The sequence below is a fragment of the Aulonocara stuartgranti genome (assembly GCF_965226115.1).
Source record: "Aulonocara stuartgranti genome assembly, chromosome: 9".
NCBI classification, from domain to species: Eukaryota; Metazoa; Chordata; class Actinopteri; order Cichliformes; family Cichlidae; genus Aulonocara; species Aulonocara stuartgranti.
The window spans coordinates 21385027-21411240 of NC_138960.1; the positions used below are offsets into that span (position 1 = coordinate 21385027).

Below are 26214 nucleotides of genomic sequence, written 5' to 3' on the forward strand. Positions count from 1 at the left end.
GAATCACTTTGGTCAACAACTGTTGTTTTTAAAAGTGCTATATAAATGAATAACCTTGAAACTTGAAAAAATAATTGAATAGTTTGGTGTATGCAGGTGCTGCTGAAGTGGACAAGTGAAAAATGAAAAGAGCAACATCATGAAACCAGACTCCACTTGTTCAAATATCTAAATGTTGAATTTTGTCAGTGAATGAGTACTAATTTGACTCAAGAGTAGTAAAGTTAACACATAAATTACCCGTTATCACCCATTGGCCAATTTCGAACCAGTTAGGTCCAGTTAATGAAACATGGATGTTTCTGGACTGTGGGAGGAAGCTGGACTGCACAGAGCCAGGCGGTGGATTCAAACCCAGGACAGTCTTGCTCTGACCACTTCATTAAAAATCTCTCATCAGTAAATATACCATTGTACATTAATATTACGCACTGGGGTTATTTATTTATTTTGACATGTGCAACTCAAAATTTCAGGTCATTTTCACAAAACTTAATAACGCTAACTCGTGGTTGGTCTGAGACAAATTTAAAACGCTGAGAAGATAACTTGAAACTGACAACAACAAAAAAAGGACAAAAACAACTTTCAGTTAATAATCTGAGATTTTGATTTAAAGATTTTGTTGGATAAGCATAAATTTACAAAAAAACTAGAGTATAAATTATAAACAACAGCAACAAATCTTCTCCCACTTGCTTACTAACATTAAAGGAACATTTATTCATCTCGTGAGCTTCCTTCATTTCTAAATGTGTTAAAAGTCATTGTTTATGCACCAATTTGACAACATGTGTAGAAGTAAACACCTAAATGTGTATTTTCCAAATGTCATTGATGCAAAAAAATCTTGAAAAGCCCTTACAAGAAAAAAAGATATTATTGAATTTAAACAAATATAGTTATGGAGAAAATGTGAGTTGTCATGTTATCCATCATGTTGTGTTTATTTATGCGGCTGCCAGGTCTCCACTGTGGAAGAGATTTGACCTCAGTGGGATTTCCTGCTTAAATAAAGGTGATAAAATAAAATGAGAACATCTGTACAGAAAGCTGGTTAGTATCCTGAAATCCATTAGCATGTACCTATAGAGAGGAGAGGCCTTAATCAATGAGAACCTTTAAGTCGGCAAACACAGAGTGTCCATCCTGTAGTGTCCACTCAGTGCTGGAGTCTGCCTGACTCAGCATCCTAACCTCACAGGCCGCAGCAGTGGGTGAAACAGTCCATTAGCTGGAGAACAGGATCTACGCTCTCATCTCATCTACGACACACATCCTGCTGCATCAGCTCGACCTCCGAGTGCCTTCACGTTTTACCCAGGAAGAGTTTTCACAAAGTGCAGCGCCACATCTGGGTCATAGTTGTGTTTGGAGCAAAGCTTTCTTTATGCAATGCAGCCCACTGACTCTTACCCACCCGCCCTCCTGAAGCCTTGCAGAAAGAACAACAACACATCCCTGCCATACAGACTTAACCCTGAGTAAGCGATAGAGCACCTAATGTGGACATCGGAGATATTCTGGAGCCGATGTATTAAATTTCATATCAACATCTGCACCCATTAAATAGGGAAGAATTCGCTTTTTATTAAAACGCATACCAGGGAGGCAAAGAAAACACGCAGGAGCTTTTCAAACAGGGAAAGTCTTCATGGACTTTAATGTCAAAATTCAAGGGCTCAATTCATCCTCCCACATATAACAAGAGTGAGAGTTCCCCAGAGACCATTGCAGCTTTGAAATATTTCCAAACATTTATTTTTTATCAACAAGAAGCCAGAGAAATTATGATTATTGGTCTCAGATGAATGCAAATGAAACGAGTTTTGGACTTTTTGGCAGAAGATTTGTTTTTACTTTCAGTCCTGGACGTCAAAATAATCGATCGCGGGCTCTTCTTTAACCATCTTCGACCAGGTGCTTCCACCGGCAGACCTGGCAGGAGATTAATTGATGAGAAAACACAAAAAGAAGAATCACAAGCAGGCAGCGAAAGACACTAACAAACAGCAGCATGAAAGTAAGACCGTCCGTCTCCGAGTGTTGTTTAAGGACATTTTTGGAGTCGTATAGAAGAGTCTCTCTAACCACAGATTAACACTTACTTGCTGCTGTGCTGTTTGATATGAGCGATGGGAGGAGGAGCCCGTGCAGCTGTCTCTCGCTCTATCAGTGAAGTCAGGGTTGAGTTCGGGCAGGCCGACTTCCCCCTGGGCGAGAAAAACAAAACAAAACAAGATACACAGGCACATCCTCGACTCCACGATTACCGCATTTCTCATCTATGATAACGGCGCTCGTATATTTAGTCGCGCTCTCACTTGTGAGCTGTGATGACCACGTTGCGTTTGGGCTCGTTATCGTAGCTCACGCTCTCCACGCCGTAGACCTCGGCCAGCTCGTGGATGATCTTCCGATGCTCTCGGTTCATCGGCGGGAAACAGTGGCTCCTCTTCGACTGCTTTCCCTGCAGAAACGGATGCTTCATAAGGCTACGGTCATGCTCGCTTTTCGCATGTTTAGTTGCATTTCAGCTACAAAGCCGCATTCGTGGTGATGTCGGGCACCTCTAAAAGGTCGCAGCTCAAGTCTGCAGTCACAAGATGACAGGGAAGAATCACAAATACAGATTTTTTTTTATTTTACCAGACTTTCTTTGATTGTTGTTTTGGTTTCTTATCTCTTCTTCAGGCCTTAAATAACACTGCTTTGTTTTAAGTGTCACAAGACAGAAACGAGGCAAACAAAGAAAAGTCTAATCTGGCGCTTAATTTAGTTTTGGGGTTTATTTTTAGTGGTATGTCTGTGTATGTTAGTCCTTATATCGACCCCCTCACCGTCATTATTACCAATAGCAGTAAAGAGCAGGTCTGCGACCACTTATAACTCACTTCTGTGTGACGTTTTTGTTGTGTTCCTGTACATATTTGTTCACTGAAGTCTGATCTGACCTGGGCTGGGAGCAGTTTTGCTTCAGTCTAGCCCGTTCACATCTTATAGTTTCTGATGTCCATTAACAGGCGCTATCCCTGTTAATTAAAGAAATATATCTCCTGCTAAGAACCTTGGTAGCATTTGAATTTTTAAAATCTCACATTTCGAAGCTTCTTTCATTCACTGCAAAAATCAAACATTTATTGTGAGACTAGAAAAAGTTACATTTCCTGGGAAAATGCCGTGTAGTGGAAATCATGAGTTGAAAACAGGTGAAAAAGTTGAACTGTCTGCTGAAGACGGCCGAGAAAATAGAGAGAGCGAGTGTGAGTAGTTAAGCGGCAAAGAGTAAAGAAACAGGAAAACAGCAGGTTTCACAAAGGATATAGTCTTCTTTAAAGCATGATGGTGTTTGCTGGTGCTGATGGCTGAAGCTAAAACTCTTAGCCACCGCCTTCAGCACCTGGTCGTAATGCCACAGATAGCGGCTGTCTGTCAGAGCCTTTGGGCAGCTGCAGAGAAGACGGAAACTTGTCCAGAGCCAAGTTGGACAGGAAGTGTGCCCAGGTGACCCTGCGCTGGAGGGTCCCCTCCCATCTTGTCCATGCTCCTTGCTATCAGAGCTCCACCACTGCTCACGTTCTCCACCTCTACACCTGCTTGGACTTTATTTCATGGCTCTGTTGCATTGGACCTTTCTGACCAGACCTGGCTCTTTGGGAACAAGCCCAGACCTTGTGTACCCATCACCACGGTGACCACCAGTGCCTTTTGTCTCAAGTGCGTTTCCACCACTTCCACCGCTTTTCTCCACCCTCCATTTCCTGCCTCTTCTAACCTCAGTGCCAGCTGATGACCTGCTGAGACCTTACCACAGCAGTCAGCCTCTCTAATCATGTGATTTTATTAATTGCATATAAAGCCCTACACAACTAGCTACATAATGGACCCGCTGTGACCTTATAATAGCAGTCTATAATAGCCTGGTCTGATCATGTGATCAGGGTCTTTTAAATGCTCCACACTCTTCTTTGAAATCCAGGGGTGACGGTGCTTTTGGAGCAGGCTCTCTCAGGCTCAGCCGGTCGGCTCAATCTGTTTTTTAACGACTGTGGAAAATTCCCCCCCAATATTTTCATCTATAGTGCATAACCAAACGCTGCTATGAAAGTATGCATTTATGAACAGAGAGATGCCTGCATGTTTCAGTGTACTACATGTACAAAACTGAGAATTAATAAGCAGGGAGTCTGTGTTTCAGGAGCAAAATGCAAGTGCTTCAGGTATAAGAGTCCAGACACAGTGAAGGCAGCTGACTCACAGTCCCACAGACACACTAGTCTCAACAAACATGATGTTCACATGCACCACAGTCTCCTCGGGCTGGTTGTGTTTAGTTAAGGACATTTCCTGCACAGGCTGTACACAAGAAGGGGATTAACAGGCTCCATTTCATAACGATTGTGGGGAGCTCAGCGTACTTTGCTGTGGTCTGCTGATATCACGAGCAGACTGAATTAACTGATCGGGAAGGCTGGCTCTGCGATTGGCTGCAAGCTGTTGAATCAGAGGTGGCGAGGATGTCGCTGAACAAACCGTCATCTATCATCGATAACCCCGACTACTCTCTGCACCGCTTACCGGACAGGCAGTGGAGCAGCTTCGCTAACAGGGTAGCACATCATTAACACATCTGTCCAGCTGCGAAACATCCTGCGCATGGATTTTTCATGTTTTCTTGGCTTTTAAATGGCCCCAATTCAGTCACTCTAGCAGGTAAAGCTGCAACCACAAGGGGAGCATTTAATGAGATTGTATGTTACCAAATGTAAAAGAACATTTGGTCGGTCCTCTTTTAAAATTAAAGGTCCACAAATTTGAAACACTTTGCCACCGGGAATAAAAACACATCTGATCATTGGAATGGGTCTTATTACTGTCTTATTACTATCATCATCCTTCAATGTTTCCATTTTACTGTACATGCCGTTTTCTGTTTTATTTCTGTTTTTTATATTTGTGTTGATATAATGCATCTTAAAAACAATGCTAACTTTTAATGTCTGTTTTTGTATAAATAAATAAAATCACAAAATAAAAATACTTGTTTTGCTTTTTTTAAAATCACTTTTTCAAGTATTATCTCATTGTTATTTTATTTTTTTTAGCAAACACTACTTTTTATTTTATTTGCTGATTTGAGGACAACAAACTTTTTATTTTGTTTTAATATAACTTTACTATAATAACTTTGCTCCAAACTACAAACGTGAGTACAAATCACGTTTTGTGAGCTGACCTCTGGTATGAAGTGATACAAATCTATCACTTTCATAAATACTTTCAGCCTTGTCCTCACTGTTTGGGATCCTCCTGGTTCAACGTGACTGTTTCACGCCCAAAAGTCACATCCATAAAGAAATGTGTTTGTTTTCTTTTAAATTTGGTGGGGGGCTTAGATCCAAAACCTTTGGGATGAACTGGCCTGTGATCCAGTTCATGTCTGTCAACATCTGTGCTGCCCTATCTGATGTTTCTGTGGCTGAATGGGAGCAAATCCCTGCAGGCAGGTCCCAAAAAAATCATGTGAAAGGTTTAGGGAGAAGAGTGGAGGCTGTTACAGCAGCAGCTTAATGTCTATACATACGAGTTGAAGCGTCCATGTACTTTTGAGCTTGTAGTGCACGTGTGGCCTATTTTATATAGACGGGTCAGTAGGCACATTTGACCTGACTTTTCAGAGTAAAAGAGAACAACAGCTGGTACAAAACTGAATCGCTTTCTTTGCCAGAGGGCTGTTGGAGGGGATTTTAGCAAAATTTAAGCAGAGGAGTAGATTTAATAACTCGTTTTTTTAGGGAAGAAAGAGCCCAAAAAATGAAATCAGTGAAGTCAGCACAACATGCCTTGAGAAAATAAGATAAAACATTTCACTAAGCTGACTCCCGGGCAGAAAAAGGTTTCATTCATGACCCGTCGTTCCAAAAAGAGGATCAGCTAAGTAATAAACAAGTCCTTTGGAAAAGAAATCAAAGCAGTAATGTCGGTCTCTCAGAGAGCCTCGGTGAATCACAGAGGACTGGAAGAAATAAATAAATACGTGGAGACGTTTCCACCTGCCCGAGAAGTCTCCCACTCGCTTATTTGAGCTTGGAAACTGTGACAAAAGAGCTGAAAATACAACAACTGGGGCACAAAATAATGAAGCTAAATAAGCTGTTAGTGACACAGCCGTAAAGGGCCACTGTCTCCACCTCGGGCTGACACCAAGTTTAATGACTCCATGCGGATCAGAAATGATAGTAATAAAAGTAATAATCAATCATTTGTAATAAATAAAAGAAAAGTTTTTTGTTTTGCTCCTTAACAAACCAGAGCCATTCATCCATCACTCGTGATAAAGCCGTTTAAACACCGGCTGCAGCTCTGGATGGAGCGCGCTCAGTGCTCAGCTTATTTAGCAAGTCACAAATACACAAACACTGTGATAGTACACATTACCTACTACTGCCTCCTAGGTTTTACACTTTTACTGATATTTACACACTGCTGCCATCTTGGATTGTGAAGTCGGGGTTGGTGGGGGTTCTCCAACTTCCTGAGTTGGAAATCCGACTTGAGGAGCCATTCCATAAAAATCCAGACTTTCCGCTTCAAATGGCAAGCAACAATACTGAGCTCGTGTGCTCAACAGAGCCACTTTAAACATAACATATTTTTGTATTTTAATAGTTTTACTTTTTAAACCTTCATTTTCTTTTAATTTTTTAATACTAAGCCCCCTACTGTATTTTACGAAACTTTTTATATAGCATGTCACTGAATTTTATTGAGATTCTTCCTAATTTTGACCTTTTCTTGCATTTTATTTACATGTTTATTTTAAATCATCATATATTATTTTTAGACTTATTGTACTTAATCCATTTATTGATTTCTTTTATTATTATTATTATGTTTTTATGTTTAACCTTCATTAAAGGTTTACTTATTAAGTGCTCCATATGCATTATACAGTGTTTTACTCTATTTTATACATTTTACCTTATCAAATTAAAACTTCTATTTTTAAATTTCATATTATCTTTTCCCTTTTCTTAAATTTATCTCCTCTCTTCTCTGTAGTTTGTACATTGAGGTATTTTGTTACATCATGCCATTTTATTTTATTCGTCTACTCCACTTTATTTAAGCTAGAGTCTGTGTTTAATGTTTTGGCTGCTCTAACAGCTTTTTACCAAAGTTTGGGATAAATAAGGTATTTCTCACATTAAGCTTAAAGCCCAGCTGTTTTACTAATTATATCCCTTAGCAGTAAACAACAAAAATATAAAGAAATCGTGGCTAAACGGAGCAAATGACATTAATTAACTAGAAAGAACATGATATACATGTTATATTAATGATCATTAAAGTTTCAAAAATTTAAAAACTTAGGGTTAAAGTTCAGTTTAAAACAAAATGTTTTATGGGGTAATTATGTACAAATGCTGCACTGACTTGAATGCAAATATACTGACTAATGCGAGTGACTCAGTAAAATGCTTCACCACTAAAAACTTGGGACTACAGCAGTCTCCCAGATTCTCCACCAGATGGAGCATTACATCACATTAGAGCTCTTAAATAACACCTCACCCCTAAACAGGAAAAGGAGACTCAAATACAGATCGTACCTTATTAGCAAGCTCTACAAGATTGTTGATCTCCTCTTCCACCTCTGTGACAAACTTCAGGTCTTTTCTGAAACGCAAGCAGAGCAGAGTTGCCGTTTCAGTGCAGCGCTCCCTCTGACTTTGAATATTAACCCAAACATGGCGTCACATAACCGTCACCGTGGAGTAAAACAGATATCAGACCTGGCGTCGTCTTTGAGGCTGTCGCTGTACGCAGAGGTGGAGCGAACGTTGAAGGGGTCAGAAGACGAGTCGATCTGCAACGCCTCCGCCAAGCGCCTGTTCCTCTCCAAAGTGGCGCACTCTTGATCGCACTCGAGCCTGAGAAAGCATCGCATTTCTAGGATGACTGCTTTTCACACCTCAGCTGCAGTTCAAAGTAATCCACTGAATGGATTAAAGAACGAAATCTGGCCCTCTCCAGGAAATTATTTACATAATTACTTTCAAACAAGAGCTGCATCTTGGCCATCACACATAAGGACTCGCCTGTTGTTCAAATAATCTTGAAATAATTAAGCTCGAACATCCTGTTCAGCAAATGTTTCACATCTTGAGTTTGACACCTCTGGTTCGAGCTTTAAATCATTAATTCCCTGCACCACTCTACCTCGTCTGTTTCAGCTCTTTCTTAGAGATCAGCGGGCCGATATCCATGGAGTCACCGAGCTGCATGTCCGAAAGCTTACTGGCCATGGCAATGGCAGCATACCTGCACAACAAAACCAAAAATATCGGATAAATGTTGCTCGTTTCAAATTCTAATTTTATTCCTAGATGCTACATTAGTAGCTTTGCATCATTCACAGTCTAATATAATCTTTACTTATTATTAAACTGGGCCATGGTGGTGCCCTTCAGCTCATCCACTGTCTGAAACGAGCTCTTTAACACTCCTCTGACTTTAAGCCAGCTTTCTTCTGATTGGCTGCTCCTCAAAAAACACTGAACTCCTTGAATCTGAGCTTTTACAGGAGCCTGAAGACTGAGGGTTTTTTTCACAGCTATAACAGAATATATATGTCGCCAAAAAGAGAAATGCCAAACGAGGTCTAGAATAAAACACAAAAAAAAGCTGAACACATGGGAGCAGAGCTGACCTCTGGTATGAATTGGCCGCTTCTGCACAGGCCACGGTTTCCTTTCTACGACCGCACTCACACTGTACCGCAACCTGCGAACGACACAAAGGATTAGATTTCTCCTCCCTGGAGAAGAAGTGTTTCTGTAAGAGCACAAATACGCAAATTAAAAAAGGTCAGGTCAGTTCACACGAAGAATTCGTGCAGCTGTGAATGGCCTCCCTCTGGAGTCTGAAGCCTGCCACTGATGTGTTATTATTTGTTCCAAGTTAACCATTTATGACAGTTACACAGCACCGCGCCACATGTCCTCAGCCTTCATGCAAAAACAGCGGGTTCACAGCTGGACTATTGAGCAGATGTGACACTGAATTTATTCACTAAACATTTGCATGAGGGAAATAAGTTATTAGAGAGAGGAGGAACTTTTGATGGTGGGAAAATGTGCTGAAAAACCCAAGCCCTGATGTGACAGAGAACATCTGTACAAACTCTGTAACCTGTTTTTGAGCCACTGGAAGTCCAGCTGTTCTCAGTGGCACTGCTCTGTACCTTGGCAGTGCAGGTGGTGCGTGGACAGCTGCTGCCTTTATGACAGGGAGCAGCGCACGGGTGGCCGCAGTCTGGACGAGGCAGCGTGCAGGGCTGCTGGCAGCCGCCTTCTGGCAGGCACTCTCCCCGGTGACAGATGCGTTTGCAGCGGTGTGTCTCGCAGGGCAACGTTTTATTACACATTAGGCCACAAGAAATGTCTTGGAGATGACACGGGATGTTGCTGCGTTGCTGTGAGTCAGAGAAAAGGGTGTTGCTTCAGTTGCAAGAACAAAAACAGGAAACAAGTCGTGCCATCAGTGGGCTCGGGGAACATTACCTCGTGCTTTCCCATGCACCATTTCTGCGTGAGGTAAGTGCAGGGAGGACATTTCTCCTCACTGTGGCAGTTGTGAAACACTAAATCAGAGGCAAATGTCAGGAGCATATTAACAGTTATTCGATACAGCTGCTGTGTGAACCGAGGTTATCTAAACTAAAACTATCTAAAACATACAAATGAGTCTTTGATGGCCATGTTTACTGAGACTGAGTCACTGAAACTAAAGAAAACTGAACTAAAACTGAACATTTTCAAATCTAACTGGGAAGCACACAAACTACAATAACCCTGATGTAAGGAGCTACAGCTAAATCCCACCTGGGTGGTCACACTCGTGTCTTCTCGTGCACACGTTTTTGCACTCGGGTGGCTTCGTTCCACAGGGGATGGGTGGATACAGCACCGTGGACCCGCAGTGACACGTCAGCTCATCAAAACCTAAAAACCCAGTGGGACTCGTGACACACTCGTGGCATCTTAACGCCAAGCAAAATACAGCTAAAGCTTCAAATTAGTGAGACAGAATAAATCTGTGGTACTTCAGAGACTTGGCTCGTGAACTCGATACTCACTGGACTGCCAGCAGGGTTCACAGTTTCCACGGTGACAAGGCTCCTGGCAGCGGTGGAGGCCACAGTTGAGCTTGTAGCCGCAGATCATGGAGCACTTGTGCTCCACGCTCTGAAAACACACGGACAAAAACATTAACATCACCTCACGCGCTTCAAAAAACACTCTTATCAGAAGGCTGCTGCAAGCTGAAATTTAAACGTAGAGTCACCCCCGCATGATGCAAAGTAATTAAGAGCTACAAAGCAAGTCAGCTTTCAAATTCAGTCATATCCCAACCCAGTAACATATCCTCACTATTCTTTCCTTCTTACTAATGTCCACCCATTTCCTTTATTACTGTTTATTCTGGCTGTTTCTCCTCACTGCTCGTCTGTCAGCTGGATGTTGTTGGACAATTACACAGCAAGTCGTGACTGTGTCGAGATGTTTCCTGCCGGCTTTGCATTTGCCAGACCCTCAATCTAATTAAGAATTGTTAACTAAAAAGCTAAATTATGCATAAATCAAATACAGACTGGCTGCTATCAGCTGACGATTGCAGTCAGTGTGAAATTAATATGCATTTAATGACTCCCTAGGGCACGAGTGTCAAACATTAGGACCCGGGAGTCAGAATCTGCCCGCCTAAGATTAAAACATGGCCCGCTTGGCACCATTTGCAGTTTTGAAATTGGCTTCTTTTTCTGATATTAAAAATATCTCAGGGATTAAATTTGTCGTTAAAGTTCTTTACACTGACAAAAAGGAGGTTTCACTGGTGCAGCCCACTTAAGATATAAGTGGGGCCACACCGCTGTTCACATGTGGTAAAAAAACAAAACAAAAAAACATTACAATTACTAATAATGTTGATTGGCTAATTTATACTTAATTAAGGCAACACAGCAATAACAATATAGAAGATAAGAGAAGACATACTCTTTATCCCAAAGTTGGGTTGGGCTGGTTGTTATAGCAGGTAAAACCATTAAGTTGAACAGACCAAACATTACAAATACGTTGGTTAAGTAAGTACTCACTTTAAAGCAAAATATGCTCCATGCAGGTCTCTTTGGGTCTAGAGCTATTTAAAAATAACTCTTCTGGTGGTATGGTTTGCCCACCGCTGAGACAAACCTTGTTTCTACAGATGGCACAAAGTCAGACTAACATCCGTAACATCCCTGCTGCACCTGTCACATAATCCTGCTGGTTTACAATGATTCTGTGTCACATACACACCTCTGTGTGTAAGGAGAGCTGAATGGGTGCAGCTCTGACTTAGGACGAGATGGGGAATTCACTGACCATCTCACTTAAACCAGCCATGTGTGTCACATGGTTGCATTTCATTGAGATAACAGCTATTATGTTTAACACACACTTTCTTCTGGACAATAACAATGGTTAGTTGGTTCGGGTGAGACAAAAATATTGGGGTCAGAACCAGTCAGGGAAAGAGAAAAATAAATGTATATGTGTGTGTGAGAACAGAGAGCATAAAGTCGAAAACACTGACCCAGATTCAATGAACACTCACCACACAACAAAGCTCCCCACACTTGTGTCGGCCACAGGAGCGCTTCTTGTTGCAGCGCTTCTCGCAAGTGAAGACGAGCTCCTCTGGAGAGACAAAAGTCAGGATTTAAACACAGGACGGCAGCTCAGGGTGGGCTATACTCATATTTATTAAAACCTCACCTTCTTTTTGGATTTTCTCACATGGGACCTCCTGGAAAGTAAAGGAGAAATCTTTCAAATCTTCAGTGTCTTCAAAATAAAAAAAAAAAAAAAATATGGAACTGAGAAAAAACACAGCTGCTGATATTTCTGCAAACCTTAGTCTTGGAGCCACATCTGCACCTGATAGTTGAGGTCAGAGAGCAGGGCCCACAGCTGCCCTCGTGGCACAGCTTCTTGCACAGATGGATGATGTCTGAAATAACACAAGTTCATTATCTCACGTCAGGCTGCAAGAACAAAAACAGGCCTAACATGATGTACATCCTGTTTGCACAACCACAACAGGCCACAGAGAAGAAAGCAGTTGCTTTCTTTTAGAAACAAAAGCCAGTTGAAGATTGAGAATAAAAAGAAAAAACAGGATGTTTTACAGGGGAAAGATCAAGGAATTCATTCAGCTTTAGTGACATGATGTTTGCCGTTTTCTCATTGAACTTCCTCTGGCTTTCTTCTGGATTTTAAAAGCTTCATCGCCATTTTATCAATATTACTTTAAAACAGATGACAGAAAAGAACCTGTTTTCTCCTGCCACAGCACATATTGTTGAAAAGCGTCACCTGTCACACATTTTCAGATCCTGTTTTTGCAATCTTAATGAGGCTCGAATCATTTCCTAATTCTAACTGATGCTATGAGTATTTCGACATGACAGAACAGCACTTCTTCTCACCACTCGAGCCGCAGGCCAGGGGTTTGTTGCAGGTCTTCCCGCAGGAGGGGATGGGATCGGAGCAGCTCCGTCGCTCAGAGTAACCCAGCTCCAGGAGTTTTGTCAGCGGCGTCTGACCGCAGGGACACGTATTCACCAGGCTTGGTGAGCGCGGGCACGACTTGCACGGGCCACGATGGCATGCCTGCTGACACCGGTGGGCTTCACAGTTTAGCATCCTGAAAAGAGCAGTTAAATACACGCGGCTGTGATAGGAGCAAAATAAAAGCTTTAGATGGGCAGAATTAGTGCTGAAGAGTTGGACTTACTTCCCACATATTTTTCCACAGGAGAAATGTCCCGAACCATCAAATCCTGCTTTATCTGTGCCACACGGGACTTCCCGTGCGGTCACGCCACAAAAGCAAACTGCCCATAAAAACAGCAAAAGAGTTCATTACATTTAAAATGTTCCATAAGCTAAATTCAGCTATTCATCTGCACCAAAGTGAGACTCACCCTGCTGAACTTGCAGCTGGCATGGCTGACAGGTCCCGCTGTGGCACACCTGCACACAGGTGTGTTCAGCACAGTTGAGTACAGCACCACACACTTTGTCACATTGGAGCACAGTGGCCTGACCGCAGCGCACTGGTTGACTTGAGAGACATAATTTAATTAGAATTAAGAAATATTTAAAGTAAAATCCAAAAGGATAAAAAGACAGATTCACATGTGATCAGAGGTCGAGTACCTCGTCTTCCCGCAGATGCAGGATTTCGTTGCAAAGGCAGGACACTGAGGACAAGGTCCAGGGTGGCATAAGCTGAGAAGACAAAGAACATATTAACGTACGGGTTTGAAGTATAAATGTGAACAGCAGGTGTGCGAGTTACTCTAACCAAACCTGGTAAGACAGGATTCTTACCAGCCTTGTAATACATTAATAAGTCCAAGTAATGAATCATATTTAAAATATGGCTCAGTCCCCATTAATTTAGAGATATATATATATATATATATATATATATATATATATATATATATATATATATATATATAAAATAAATGTCCACAAGCATTAACAACATGGCTGCAAAGTGAGAGTTACTAGTTTATGAAGCCACTGAAGTCATCTATAAAATCTGTCTGCAATTGAATTCCATTTTATTTTACATCTGCTACCAAGGACCCCAACCCCAAATGCAGATAAAATACATTTATTGGCAATGAAATAACAAGCTCAGTCAGAAACTACAGTCTGTCAAAGGCTTCACGAGTCTGTGGGGCGAGTAAGAGTATTTTTAGAGATATGACCACAAAGGGAGTGTTTGGGGTGAACTTTAAATAAAATATCTCCCATACATGCAATCTGTCTCTTAAAATATAACAGCTTATGCTCCCACAGTGTACCATCAAGTAGACCTAAAAATTGCATCAAATAAAAACAGTTTCACAGCAAACCTCACAAAGAAATACATTCTTAAAAGTTATCGATGAACTTCTGAAGCCCTACCGTCTTTTAATAACGTAATTTGAAGCTAGAAGCAGCTTTCTTGTGTTTTTAAGGCTCACATATTGCAGGGGTGGTTGCAGTCCACTCCACTTCTCTTCTTCCCACACATGTCACCGCAGCTGTGGGGAATCTCAGTACGCTGCCACTCAGGGTTTGTCACTTTACCTGCCAATGAAACAAACGGAACAACTCTTCCCATCACTCTCTGTGGCAAACTTAACGTAACGAAGCTTTGGGAAGGAGTCAGTGGGATATGATAACAATTTCATTAAATCGTCTAACCCGAGAGCAAGTTCATCACCATTTCTCAGCAGTGGTGTATATCTATGCTTGAATTAAACAAATACTCACCACAGAAGCAAGTGTAGGAGGTCGGGTGTTTCATTGAAACATTCTGGCAGGCTGGACAGCGCCAACCTTCAGCTGAATCTGATACAAAAAAGCTGAACTTTAACATACATGCATCCATTTTTCCTTTCTGCATAACGCTGAATGAAAGGGTCACCCTCTGGGAAGGATGTGCTTTCCCAGTACACACATTTTCAGATCCTGTTTTCATCTGTGGCACTAAAGTAAAAATCACTTAGCCTTAAATGTAGCTTAAAACATTTTTTCTATATTTTTTTCCTATGATGAAGGACAGAAGGTGACGTGTTGTATTGTATAGCGCAGATTCATAATGGGAACAATAACAGAAATCCACTTGGCCTCTCCATTTTCAATGTAACACAATGCACTGCAGAAGCAGCAGGAATTTCACTGCACGAGTTACCGTCACAGTGACCATCCCTGAACACCGAGTACCAGCCACTGTTAGGAGCTCGCTATGCTGAGTACACAGACTACACTAAAATGCTCCCACACAGAGTAAACACTGTGTTCACACGCCGCACCGTCTGCCTGTGAGGCTGGCGATCGAGCCCATTTCTTGATGCAGTTGAGGTGGAAGACGTGGAAGCAGCTCTGACAGCTCCACACCGGCGCCATGACCCGGATCACGTCACAGCACACCATGCACTCGTATTTCTCCTCCGACAGCTGTTCAATCAGACACCCTGCGGAGGAAGAGATCAGAGGTTCAGAAGATGGCAACAAATACTTCGTTTCCACCCACAGAGCTTTATCCAAAACTTTCTGCTCGTATGTCCTTTAGTTCACTGACAGACTCATCAATAATTCAGGTTGCTTCCAACCAAACATCCTAAGATTTTTACACTAAGTAAGCACTATAAAACATGGGCTTGGGCTTTTTTTTTAGCTTGATTTGCATTTTTAATTATTTTCTGGCCTTTTTACAAACAAAATAATCAATAAAACATAACATTAAACATTGGTTTCAGGCCCAATATTAAAACTAACTGAACTAGAGTTACTAAAAAGGGACAAAAAAAATCCTCCAAAAACAACCAAAAAGGAATGTTTTCTGCAAATATAGTGAATATGAAATACTTAACAGCAAAATACGGGGAAATTTGAACTAACTTATGTTAGTTTGTTAGGAAACCAGGTTTCCTAAAAAAAAAAAAAATCAATAAATTCTGATTAAACATTTTGTGTCTGACAAAACTGTAACAATATAAAAATGTAAAACGTTGATAGAAATGTAAAATAAGTTGGGGAATTTGATCGCCAGACAACATTTTACAGAAGTAAGAGTCAAACCTGTCTGCGTCTCTTTGCTCTTTGGCATCTTGTTCCAGCTCCTCTGACCAGGTTTGTAGTTTTGATAGTTTGCTCTTCTCCCCCCTCTGGCCTGAAGGGGAGCATTCCCTCCTGAGCCTCTTCCACCTTTGCCTGCAGAATCCTGAGATGCTCGCCCCTGATCAGAGTCATCTTGGCCACTGGCTCCCTTCTCTGAGCCTGGCTCCTCTTGTGATGGTTGTTTGGGTGGTTTGATTGGTCCTTGCCGTCGCTTTGGGTCAGTGTGTTTCCTCTGATTATTGTCATGTTGGGACTCTGAGTCTTCTCTCTTCCTTTGATCCTCCACTGTGGTGTTGTTCTCCTTCCAACTGCCATTATGTTCTCCCTTTCGCTGCTCCTGACTAAACTTCCTTGGTTTTTTAGCCTGGGCATCCTGGTCCTCATTAGTTTGTTCCGTATCCCTGTTTGCACTTCCTCGCCGCCAGTTGGGTCCATCAGCACCACCCATGGGATGTGCAAAAGCATGGACACCACTCATGTATCTGTTGCTGCCACCGTATGGATCACCTCCAGGTCTTTGCCGCCATGGCACAGAACCTCCTCTGTTCCCTTCTCTCCATCCTCTTCCTCTGCCTCGCCTTCTGCCTTCATCTCCTCCTTGGTAAGGAGGACGATGATGATCTTCATAATTTGATCTATGGCTAAAAGGGGGATTAGTGCCCTGATTAAAGGGTCCATACTGATGACAGGTCTCATTACTGTTGTTACTGAGGTGTCTGTCATTGCTGTGTCTGGGTCGGCCTCTTCTGGGTTTGTGCTGATGTGACGTTTGATGTTGCGTCAGATCTGGATTGAGGTCAGGTGGGTCTGCAACAAGAAAACAGAACCAAGTTATGAACAACATCAAATATATTTAGAGCAAAAACACTTAAAACTTTAAACTAGGCAGGACAACATCATTTATTGTCATTTTGCAAGAATTTCGGGGATCGTTGTGATCTATTTACTTATGAGATGACATTTTAAATTGCATAGGACAAATAAAGAGTGCAATAACATTTTGCCATGAGCAAATAATGTTATAGACAGATTTTTTTTTCCTGCATGTGGAAAAATGTTTGCACCCGCCGGTGTAAAATTATCATGACCATTTTTTGTGGTTTGCAATACCGTTTTGTTTACGAAACCCTAAAATACATTTCGGTATGTCAAATGGCCAAAATCAAGAGTTCTGTTGAGTAGAGTAAACCCAGACTCTATGCCTTAACTATATGGGGACGATCTGTTCTTGTGTGCAATTTAAAACCTTAAGGTCAGTATATGTACAAGTAATGAAACTATGGAGTTTGAAATTAGCATGACAGCTCTCGATTTTATGGATAGCAACGCGTACCATCATCTGGCGTGCTATTGCCTTTCAAAGTTCCCCGGCTGTCACGTGTCGTTACCTCATTCACGAACTGCACGATCACTCGGAGATGCTAAGCTAACATTAGCAACCCAGAGCAAGTGAACAGAAAACTGCGTCAGCTAAAAGTTTATGTTTAGGCTGCTTAAGGTTGTCCAGCTAACACAACTAGCAAGAGAGTGTGTAACTGTTAGCGAAGCTGCTAAAGTCAGTACTTCAGAGTGATTTAAGAGTCGGTTTAGGCTGCTTCAGGTTCCTGTGAGTCACTGTTATTAAAACTGCACATTAGTTACCTGAGAAGCCCTCGGCCATTCAGTCTGAGCACAGCTTGTTGCTTGTTCCGCAGCACGTAAAGGGCAGCTTTAAGAGAAATGACACGCGTGTCCACGCCCTCCGGGACCGTATCCACCCTGTTTCCTGTCTTCTGGTTCTTAAAAATGATCCGAAACCCCTTAAAAGCGACAGTAATCTTCCCTTGCCTGCCTCGCACCTTATTATTATGAGCTAGCTAGTTAGCTAACGTTTTCCGCAGATGTCACAAACAGAACTTCCGGTCAGCGGTTAAAAAAATAAAACCAAAATAAAACGTTTTCAGTAAACTTTCAGTTTAAGTTGATATTACTACTGCATGGAGCACACACCAAGAAATAAACGGAGGGATTACAACAAAGTAAAAAATAAGACAGTCGTGATAAAAATACATAAGGAATGAAGTATTTCATTTCTAAGACTTTACACATTATGACATAATATAAAAATAACACTTTTTAGTATAACCTCAGATATATATATATATATATATATATATATATATTATATATATATATATATATATATATATATATATATATATATATATATATATATATATATATATATATATATATATATATATATATATATATAAAAACTCAAAATCATGCCCACAAGGTGGCGCTTCGTGTTTGGGTTTGTATACCAGAGACTAAGGAGGGCTTTCCCGATTGAAACTTTGGGGAAAAAACAATATCAATGTAATCTGTACTTCTGCTTATGCTTTAATATGCCCTGTGCTGCATACAGAGGTACTTTCATGGAGTAGATTTATGCAGTTTTAAAAAGGAAGTGAAAGTCAATATTACTAACTAAAAACTAGATGGAGTTAATAGACTATACTTTGCCCTTGTCATTATGACCTGAAAAGTGATAGAGGACTAATTTGCAGATGTGTTTTGTAACCAGTGCAGTCCTCTGGACCAGAACCCCCCGATCATGGCCCCGTGGACCTGTACCTAGTGGGCCTATTTAGTCATCCTGGGATGGCTGGGAATCAGTGTCATTGCCTCAAACATTATGCAGATAAAAATAATAGCAAAATGTCTACCAGGCTCTATTACATTAATCCTACCTTTATATTCAAACAGATGACCTTCAAACTGACACACATTTCCCTGAAAAAACCATTGTAACACTAGTCATTTTCCCCAGGTGACAGTTAACAAGCTAAACTACAAGAAAAACCGAGAACAAGGACCACAGAGCAATACTAGCATTAGGGAAATAATGCAATGACATATTTGCTGGTACTAAATCGTAAGTGAACTTAAAAAGCTGCTACTGAGCAAATCCTGAAATTAAACTGGAAAATACTGTACTGGAAACCCAAAGGACATTAAGTCAACTGGCGATTTTTCCACCTTTGATGGCAGCTAAGTGAACCTACAGTGCTTAGATGGGTTTCTAGTCTACAAAATATTACCCAAGAATAAAAACATCCCATAAAATAAAAATTACTCGTGTGTTTGTGGACATATTTCTTTTCCCTTTCAGGCCTACAGCTACACCGATTGACCATTCTGCAGTTACTAAGTCCAGATCACGCATGCGTACAGCAGCCCCCCGTCCTAGTCAACCAGGCGAGGTGGGCGGGAGAGATATTTGTAAAACATTCAGTTTATGGACAGAAAAAACGGATATTGTAGAATATAATTTCAAAATAAAAGTATAAAAATCATGTGACACGAACACATTTCCCCTTATAAATGCTTACTAGCCGCTATGATACGTTTTATATTAGTACACTGAAAATTCACGATAGAAAAATCAAGCTATCGTCAGCTCTACTGACAACAATCTGAACAAAAATGGATGATAAATGTTATTTTTGTGCTTATCTGTCTCTTAAACACATATTTAGACGTTTTAAGCTTACCGCCTTTTATATATATATATATATATATATATATATATATATATATATATATATATATATATATATATAGTCTTTTCCATTCATTAAAAATGCATTTACGTAATGTAAAAGCGTTAGCTGGTGTTTTATATTGAAATTACTGCCAGGAAGTCGCGCTTTGTCTCAGCGCAAGCTTGACAGCGCTTCTGAGCAGCTCCGAGCGCAGGAGAGAGTGGCAGTGAATGTGTCTGCGGCAGCGTTTAGCTTTTAAAAAACCCTTAAACTACGACAGAAGAAAACGGGACCAAAGTACCAGACGAACTCGGCAGACCGTGGACTATGATAAAATTTAAACCGAGCCTGGTAACGTCGCGCGGTTTTGACGACAAGCGGCTTTTTGCACATCTGTAGAGCATAATGAGGGCATCCGCTATTCTTTACGCCGCTTTTCCCTCCGTGGTTTAGTTAGACGCAGAGTGACACTATTTATAAATGTGTCGCTTTTAGACATCTTCTCGCTTTAAATACACATCGAGAGGGGGACCCAGCCTGCAAATATTTGGTAAATTCCCTCCTGCCGTGGGCCCTTGGGGAACAGTGAAGTCATTTGAGAAGTCACAGGAGAAGAAGACACGTCTTAATCATCTCGATAGTTTAACGCAGTTTTGCAGGGGGAAAAATCGGCTTAGCCTTTCCATCGGCCGTACAGTCCCCCCATCGTGCTTTCTATCTATTTTTAAATCTTACATGGTTTTGTCTTTCTGAGCATTCATCGCCAACCCTCCTGTGGGCATTTACCCCCTCACAGTTAAAGGATGCCGGATCAAATATCGGTGTCCGAGTTTCTCTCGGAGACAACAGAGGATTACAATTCCCCGACAACATCCAGCTTCACCACCCGAATGCAGAGCTGCAGGAATACAGTGAATGTGCTGGAGGAGGTAAGGCCACGGTGTGAGCCTGTTGAGGATGGATGGATAATTACAGCCACACAGACTGTAATATTATTGTTGTTGTTATTTAATAAAGAATGATACTAATGAGGCGAAATGCACCATCTCTGAACGGGGATGCATTTTTTATAGAGCCAAGGCTGCATGCAATCCACCTTAAATTCCGCTGGTAATGTTTGAAAGCTTTTAAAATCCCTTCAGACCTCCAGATGCATTAATATGCGCAGAGGAAAGGGGAAAATAATTGCACCTGTTGCCCCTAAAGTGCACCTATTTCAGCCTAAGACCTGATGCAAAATAGTGTGTTATCTCGCTTGATATGAAGAGTAAGAATAGACGGGGTGGATGGCTTTGCTGGAATATAAAGATGTGCATTCAGGCCTGCAGCTCACTGTGTTCACTATTACATAACTCAAGGCTTTAGAGCATGCTGCCAGGCTGTAGCAGAGAAAACCCTTTTCCTAGTATTCAGATCTGGATTCTGTGTTATTCCTCATTCCTTGCTGTCACACAGGCCCAGCACACTGATTTGTATCTCCAAAAAAAAAAAAAAAGCAGAAAACGTTTGCAGGGGAAACACACCCAAAGTCACACGCTGTGATGCTGTGTCACCTCTGATCATGCAGGAAGAGGTGTAATCAGGTCAGGCAGGTGAGCTGTGAAGTGTTTGCCTCCCTTCTTCCTGCCATGATTAAATGGAGCATCAAACCAGGGGAGCGAACACCTTCACCGCCGTCCATTAATGCTAAAATGTGACCTCATTTCCCGCTTTGAAGCACATTTAGCTGCAGACGTGAATGACTCCAGGCTTGCAGGAGCGTTCGGTGTGATACCAGCTTTCCATTTAGGATGAAAATGAGCCGGCTGGTGAGTGTGGAGGAGAAAGCACAGGCCCAGTCCCCTTGCTCCAATATACAAAATCACATATAAAAGCACACAATCTGTGCCATCTGTCATGTCTTCTTCTACAGCTTTATCATATCGTAACAATAGGAAATCTACCAAAACAGAGCCGGGCTCGTGTTTATTCTCAACCTGGAGCCGTCTCTCAGTCTGCTGACTGTAACAAGAAGGCTCGCATCATGAATCACCTCTCTGGCTCTGTGCCTCTGAACTGAGAGACTGCAGCAGCACAAACGAAAAACATCTGTTAGAGAGGGCCGCCATGTGCGCTGGGCTTCAGTAGCCGCTCTGGAATTTTTTTTCTTTTCTTTTGCATCGAGATCACGTGACAGAGGAAGAACCGTTAAACTGGCACCAAAGAGCGAGCGACATGCTTTTCAGTGTTTTAAACAATGGCGAGATGCGCCTGAAACATTCCTGGCAGAGAAAACGAGCCTGGCGGGTCACTCAGATTGGGATACACCCATCAGGCTGTGGCAGACACAGGGAGCAGACAGCCAGCTTAAAGCCCTGAATACTTCTAGATTCATGTCTGTTTTATTGAATTAGCAACCCTGTTTGATCCCTGCAGAGTCTTGCAGGGACTCACTTGCATCATGCACAGAAAACTGCCTTCAGCTTCACTGTGCCTGAAGAGGAGTTTGTTTAAAATGCTCTGGAGCTTTTGTCCTCAATTCAAAGCATTCAGCCCTCTTTTTCTCCAAGTCATTTCCTTGGTATGTTGACATGGTGAATTATGCAAAGGTACGGCGTGAATATTTAATATTGTAACCTGAGGGGGTGAGTTGACCCCGCAGGAGAGTTGTCACTCTCTGTGTGCTTCCGTTGAGTCATCTGGAGGTGCAAAGAAGAAGGGGGGGGGGGGTTGCCGCAGCATCATATCGTCTTAATTCAACACCACATGTCAATAATTGATCAGTGCGTAGTGACACACAAGTATTCGTGACTCATGGACCTCCACCCCAGAAATTTTCTCTCCCTGTGGCCGCAGCAGATCACTCGTAGATGTTTACTGTTTACATTTGGATCAGTGCAGAAATGTGGAAAACAATGGGAAGTCAGATGTTGAGATAAAGTTTTAAAAATAACCTTCCTGGCTCGCTGTCTCAGCTGCTTGAGACACAGAGGATGGGGGGGCATTGTGTGCATTTGGTGTGTGGGTGGCAGACCGGAAACAGGCTGATGTGTCTGGCTTTTATTTTGCGGTCATTGTTGGTGCAAAGCAGTTATTGCTGTGTTGTTTTTGTTGTTTGAGCAGTGTTTCCCAGAAAGCATTTGGCAGTCGAATAGTGTGAGGATGAGTTTTTTTTTCTTTCTTCTTTTTGGCTGTTTAAGTTTGATCACTCATTTCAATTTCTTATCAGCTGCAACTGCCTATTAACTTGAAATATTGTCGGGGCAAATCATTTGGCTGGAAAAACATCAGGAAATTGTGAAAAATGGCCACTGTGATGTTTTCCAGTATCCTGTTTTGTCTGACCAGCAGTGAGAAACCCCCAAAATATTGAGATTCCTTTTTTTTTTTTTTTTTTTTGAAGGATGTCCTCAAATGTTTACGTGATTTACGTAGAGACAGGTTAGCAACCACTGGTTGGTATGGAAAAAAGTTTCCCCAACTGGTTGCCGAGTGGTTCCTAGGTGAATTTGTACAGTTGGCTCATAAATTTGTGGATCAGGTAACCTATGTCAAGCCTCAGTTGCGCAGGCCCAGACACAAGCCGAGAACCACAACCAGTCACAAGGGAAAAATGTTCCCTGGCTGATTTTGATTGGTTGCTGGCAGTTGTCAGGTGATATTGCTTGCAGTACATGGTATATGGTGCTGCAACAAAAACCTCCTTGTGATATCTTTGGTCACCCATGGTCTGAAAGTGGAGATTGTTCACCTTCAAATTAAAATTTGGACCTTTTCAAAAAGGTTTCTGTTTGTGATGTGCATCACACTTTCAGTACAGCTCAGCAAAAAGTTCTTGAGTGGTTTTTTGTTGTTGTTTCTTTTCCAAAGCAAAGCTTATTTGTATTTATTAATTTTCTTATGATTGTGATTATTATTTTATTTTATTTTTTTAGGATGTCCATAATTAAAAAAAAAAAAAAAAGAAGACCAATGTCAACGCTCATTCTGTGTAAATCGGGTTCAGAGTTGGGCCTTTGTAACACTCGTGCAACCTTAGATTGCCAGTCCAGTTATTTATATAGCACCAATTCACAACAGGCGTTGCCTCAAGATGCTTTATATTTCAAGGCATAGACCCTACAATATAAAAGAGAAAACCCCAGCAATCAGAATCCTCTACTAGCGAGAGTAGCTGTGGTAACTGTGAGGAGGAAGAACTCACTTTTAAAAGGAAGAAACCTTTGGCAGAACCAGTTTCAGTGAAGGGCAGCTATCTACTGGCACCAGATGGGGTAAAACTAAAACAAACCCAAGCAGAATACATAAAAGTGAAGCACAGAAAATAAAATGTTTGTTGTAACAGGTTTCCCCCGGCTTTTATCGTGACTCAGCCAATGGGAATGTAGCATGGAGACAAAGAATAGAGCTCCAAAATCCATCCCCTCAGTCAGTAGGTATCACGATGCAGTCTTTTTTTTGGTGCAGTTTAGTTTAGTAAGACTCGAGTCTCACACTGTGAATTGTAAGATTACTAAAAATCACACTCCTTAACAGGGAAAATAACTAGCAATGAAAGTGTTCATCAGTGCGGCTCAACAATCAGTGTAAACCTTGTGATAATGTGCGGATGGGTGTGTCTAAAAATTTTCTCCATACACAGCAAAAAAATGAAAGAACAAACCAAATAACTCGACTCCCTAAAAATACCACGGCACAGATTGTTCAGCAGCAGAGAGCAGCAAACCTGACATTTGCTTATATAAAAATGCGGCAGCTTATTGCTCCTGCTTTGTCATACCCTCTCTGATGTAAGTTAATATTAGCAGCGGGCACTTGCTATTCCCTTGAGGGGCCTTGTATTGTCTCTACCCCACAGATGGCACTTTGCGTCACTGGGTTTGCTCTCCTAAAACCACAGAGAGCCGCAGCAGCGATACAAGGGAAACCCTCACTGCATAGGCATTCCTTTGAGCATGCCTCTCACACCACATCACATGGGCTTGACCAGAAAAATGTTGACTTTTCACAGTCCCTCTATTCAAGCATGGCTGGGCTTGACCTAATGGGCAGGGGCCTTTTATACTTTTACTTTTATATAACAGCCTTTTCAGGCGCAGCATTTTAACCTCGAAGACACAGGTTCTGATGCTATCCAACGTTTGAAAGAAGAAAGAAATAAATGAATGGGGAGTTTTATTCCAAACCACTGCGTATGTATATTGGAATGAAAATCATTGCCTGGAGTCGTCACTCATCAGTGTGCGAGTCGCATATTGTTTTCTTTTTGCTAGAAACAGACTTAACATTCCTGCCATTCCTTTACAGCTCCTCTATTTACAGAAAGACATTTTATATGACACTTGACTCAGTTTTCGGATCTCTCAGCGATTCCCTGTGGAGTATATATATATTTTTCTTTTACCTATTGATGCAACAGAATAATATATTTTATGCTCAGCTACATGTGTGTTATGAATATCCACGATGGGTGATGGTGAGAGGTCATAAAAGGTTGCAAAACACCAGGGAAAAGGGAAGAGAAGGACAACTGAAGCTGAAAACTGTTTTTAAATTATTTATGCGTTACAAGCAGGCGCAGTCAGACTGAGTGTATTCATTTTTTATTTTCATTTTTTTGGCGCAGTGTAGGAGGCCTAGTTGTCACTATTTCTGTTCAGTAGCTCCTGCATTCACTTACTCAGACATAAATCAACGCTAATAATGACAGAGTTCGTGCAGGTCCTTGAATGGTCTCAAAAGGCAGCGAATTCATTGGCCTAAAAATAAAACCTTAGTTTTTCTGACACTGACGTTTATATTTTCAATATACAGTTAAAAAAAGAGAGAAACGGAATGCTCAGGGCAGGTGCGATATCTGAAAAAGTGAGGATCTTGCAAACTGACCTGAAACTGGGACCATGCAAAAGTGCATGAGACTCGGTGTGTTTTGTGCAGGAAGTGTTTTAAACTATGCACGATGCCATGATGGGAATGGAGGCAAATTAGAGCCTCGATGTTACAGGCTGAAACTGCCTGCATGTTCCTATAAGACAGCCTACTTTCACCAGTTTATTGGATTAATGCAGATTCTAATCTAACTAGACTTGATATGCCTTTCTTTGTTAATTTGTAAGTCATATATTTACCATGGTAATATATACTATACACACACACTATCTACAGTGCTAAATTCTTATATTAAATATGGCTAAAGTTTCAAATGGCAAAGTCAACATAGGTACAGGTAATATGAGTGACTATCTTAACACTGTTTCGCACAGTTTTTCTATTCTTGGCTCTGTATGATGTCATAGAAAGTGGATATCCATAATTGTAGCAGCAGAAGAAAGCCGTTTTAAGGCGTTGGCGGACTTAACGGTAGATGAGCTAAAACAGCTGGTTTTGATGGTGGATAAACTAGAAGGCTGCTTAAAAAAGGCCTTGTATGCGGAAAAATAAGGATTGTTTTCAAAATTATAGAGATACTCTAGTAAATTCCTAAATAAAAAATGTTTGTTGAGATTCTCACAACCACAAGAAACAAACAGCTGGTGTCTCCAAGTGTAACTAATTAATGCTGTTTGATTTTTGTGTTGGTAATAAATTTGATGCGGCATTATTAAAACCTTAAGTATAAAATCTGACTTAAGCTGCAGGAACCTTACTAGTCACAGTCCCACAGTTTCCACCGGCACCCCGCTGGTCAACAGTACCAGCGGTCGCACTGTTAACCCGAGCCTCTGCTGATGATCCACGTATTTGATTTGGCACATATTTTATGTTGAATTTCCTTCCTGACACAGCTCTCCAAAAGTGTCTAATTTTTGGCAAATCTAAAGTAAATGTCAGGATTTAATGAATTATAAAAATCTGAGTAATAAAAAAGACCTTATTAAACAATCTCATGTTTTAAAAAAATGCCTTCAGATTGTCCAGTAGACAATGGAAAACGCAACAATACCGAATGAATGAATCATCTTTATTGTTATTAT

General features: G+C 41.3%; 2 protein-coding genes across 4 annotated transcripts in view; one reads left to right on the forward strand and one right to left on the reverse strand.

Moving 5' to 3' along the window:
* Positions 1-1632: 1632 nt before the first annotated feature.
* On the reverse strand, positions 1633-17629 carry nfx1 (nuclear transcription factor, X-box binding 1). The gene is made up of 23 exons (XM_082546876.1): positions 17373-17629; positions 15693-16538; positions 14924-15085; positions 14382-14459; positions 14090-14195; positions 13269-13340; positions 13034-13173; positions 12844-12943; positions 12536-12753; positions 11960-12057; positions 11823-11853; positions 11662-11744; positions 10142-10250; positions 9888-10007; positions 9567-9646; positions 9248-9478; positions 8714-8787; positions 8224-8325; positions 7797-7934; positions 7614-7680; positions 2325-2470; positions 2109-2213; positions 1633-1938 (listed from the first exon to the last, which is right to left on the reverse strand). Exons 1-23 carry the CDS (start codon positions 17389-17391, stop codon positions 1863-1865), a joined length of 3201 nt encoding a protein of 1066 aa, XP_082403002.1. The 5' UTR covers positions 17392-17629; the 3' UTR covers positions 1633-1862.
* A 1808-nt stretch (positions 17630-19437) lies between these two features.
* asap1b (ArfGAP with SH3 domain, ankyrin repeat and PH domain 1b) overlaps positions 19438-26214 on the forward strand; it is an 84651-nt gene continuing 77874 nt past the window's right edge. For all 3 annotated transcript variants that reach the window (XM_082546875.1, XM_082546873.1, XM_082546872.1), the window contains exon 1: positions 19438-20190. In XM_082546875.1, the coding sequence (XP_082403001.1) occupies positions 20065-20190 (126 nt within the window). In that variant the 5' untranslated portion in view covers positions 19438-20064. The remainder of the gene's footprint in view (positions 20191-26214) is intronic.

Bases quoted from the DNA above. Each gene is read 5' to 3' on its own strand.
- nfx1 (XM_082546876.1), bottom strand. The intron at 13,174-13,268 runs GTACTCGACCTC...ATGTCTCTCAAG, and splicing joins TGCATCTGCGGGAAGACGAG to TCAACCAGTGCGCTGCGGTC. The intron at 11,745-11,822 runs GTGAGGTTTTAA...TTGTCTCTCCAG, and splicing joins TGAGAAAATCCAAAAAGAAG to AGGAGCTCGTCTTCACTTGC.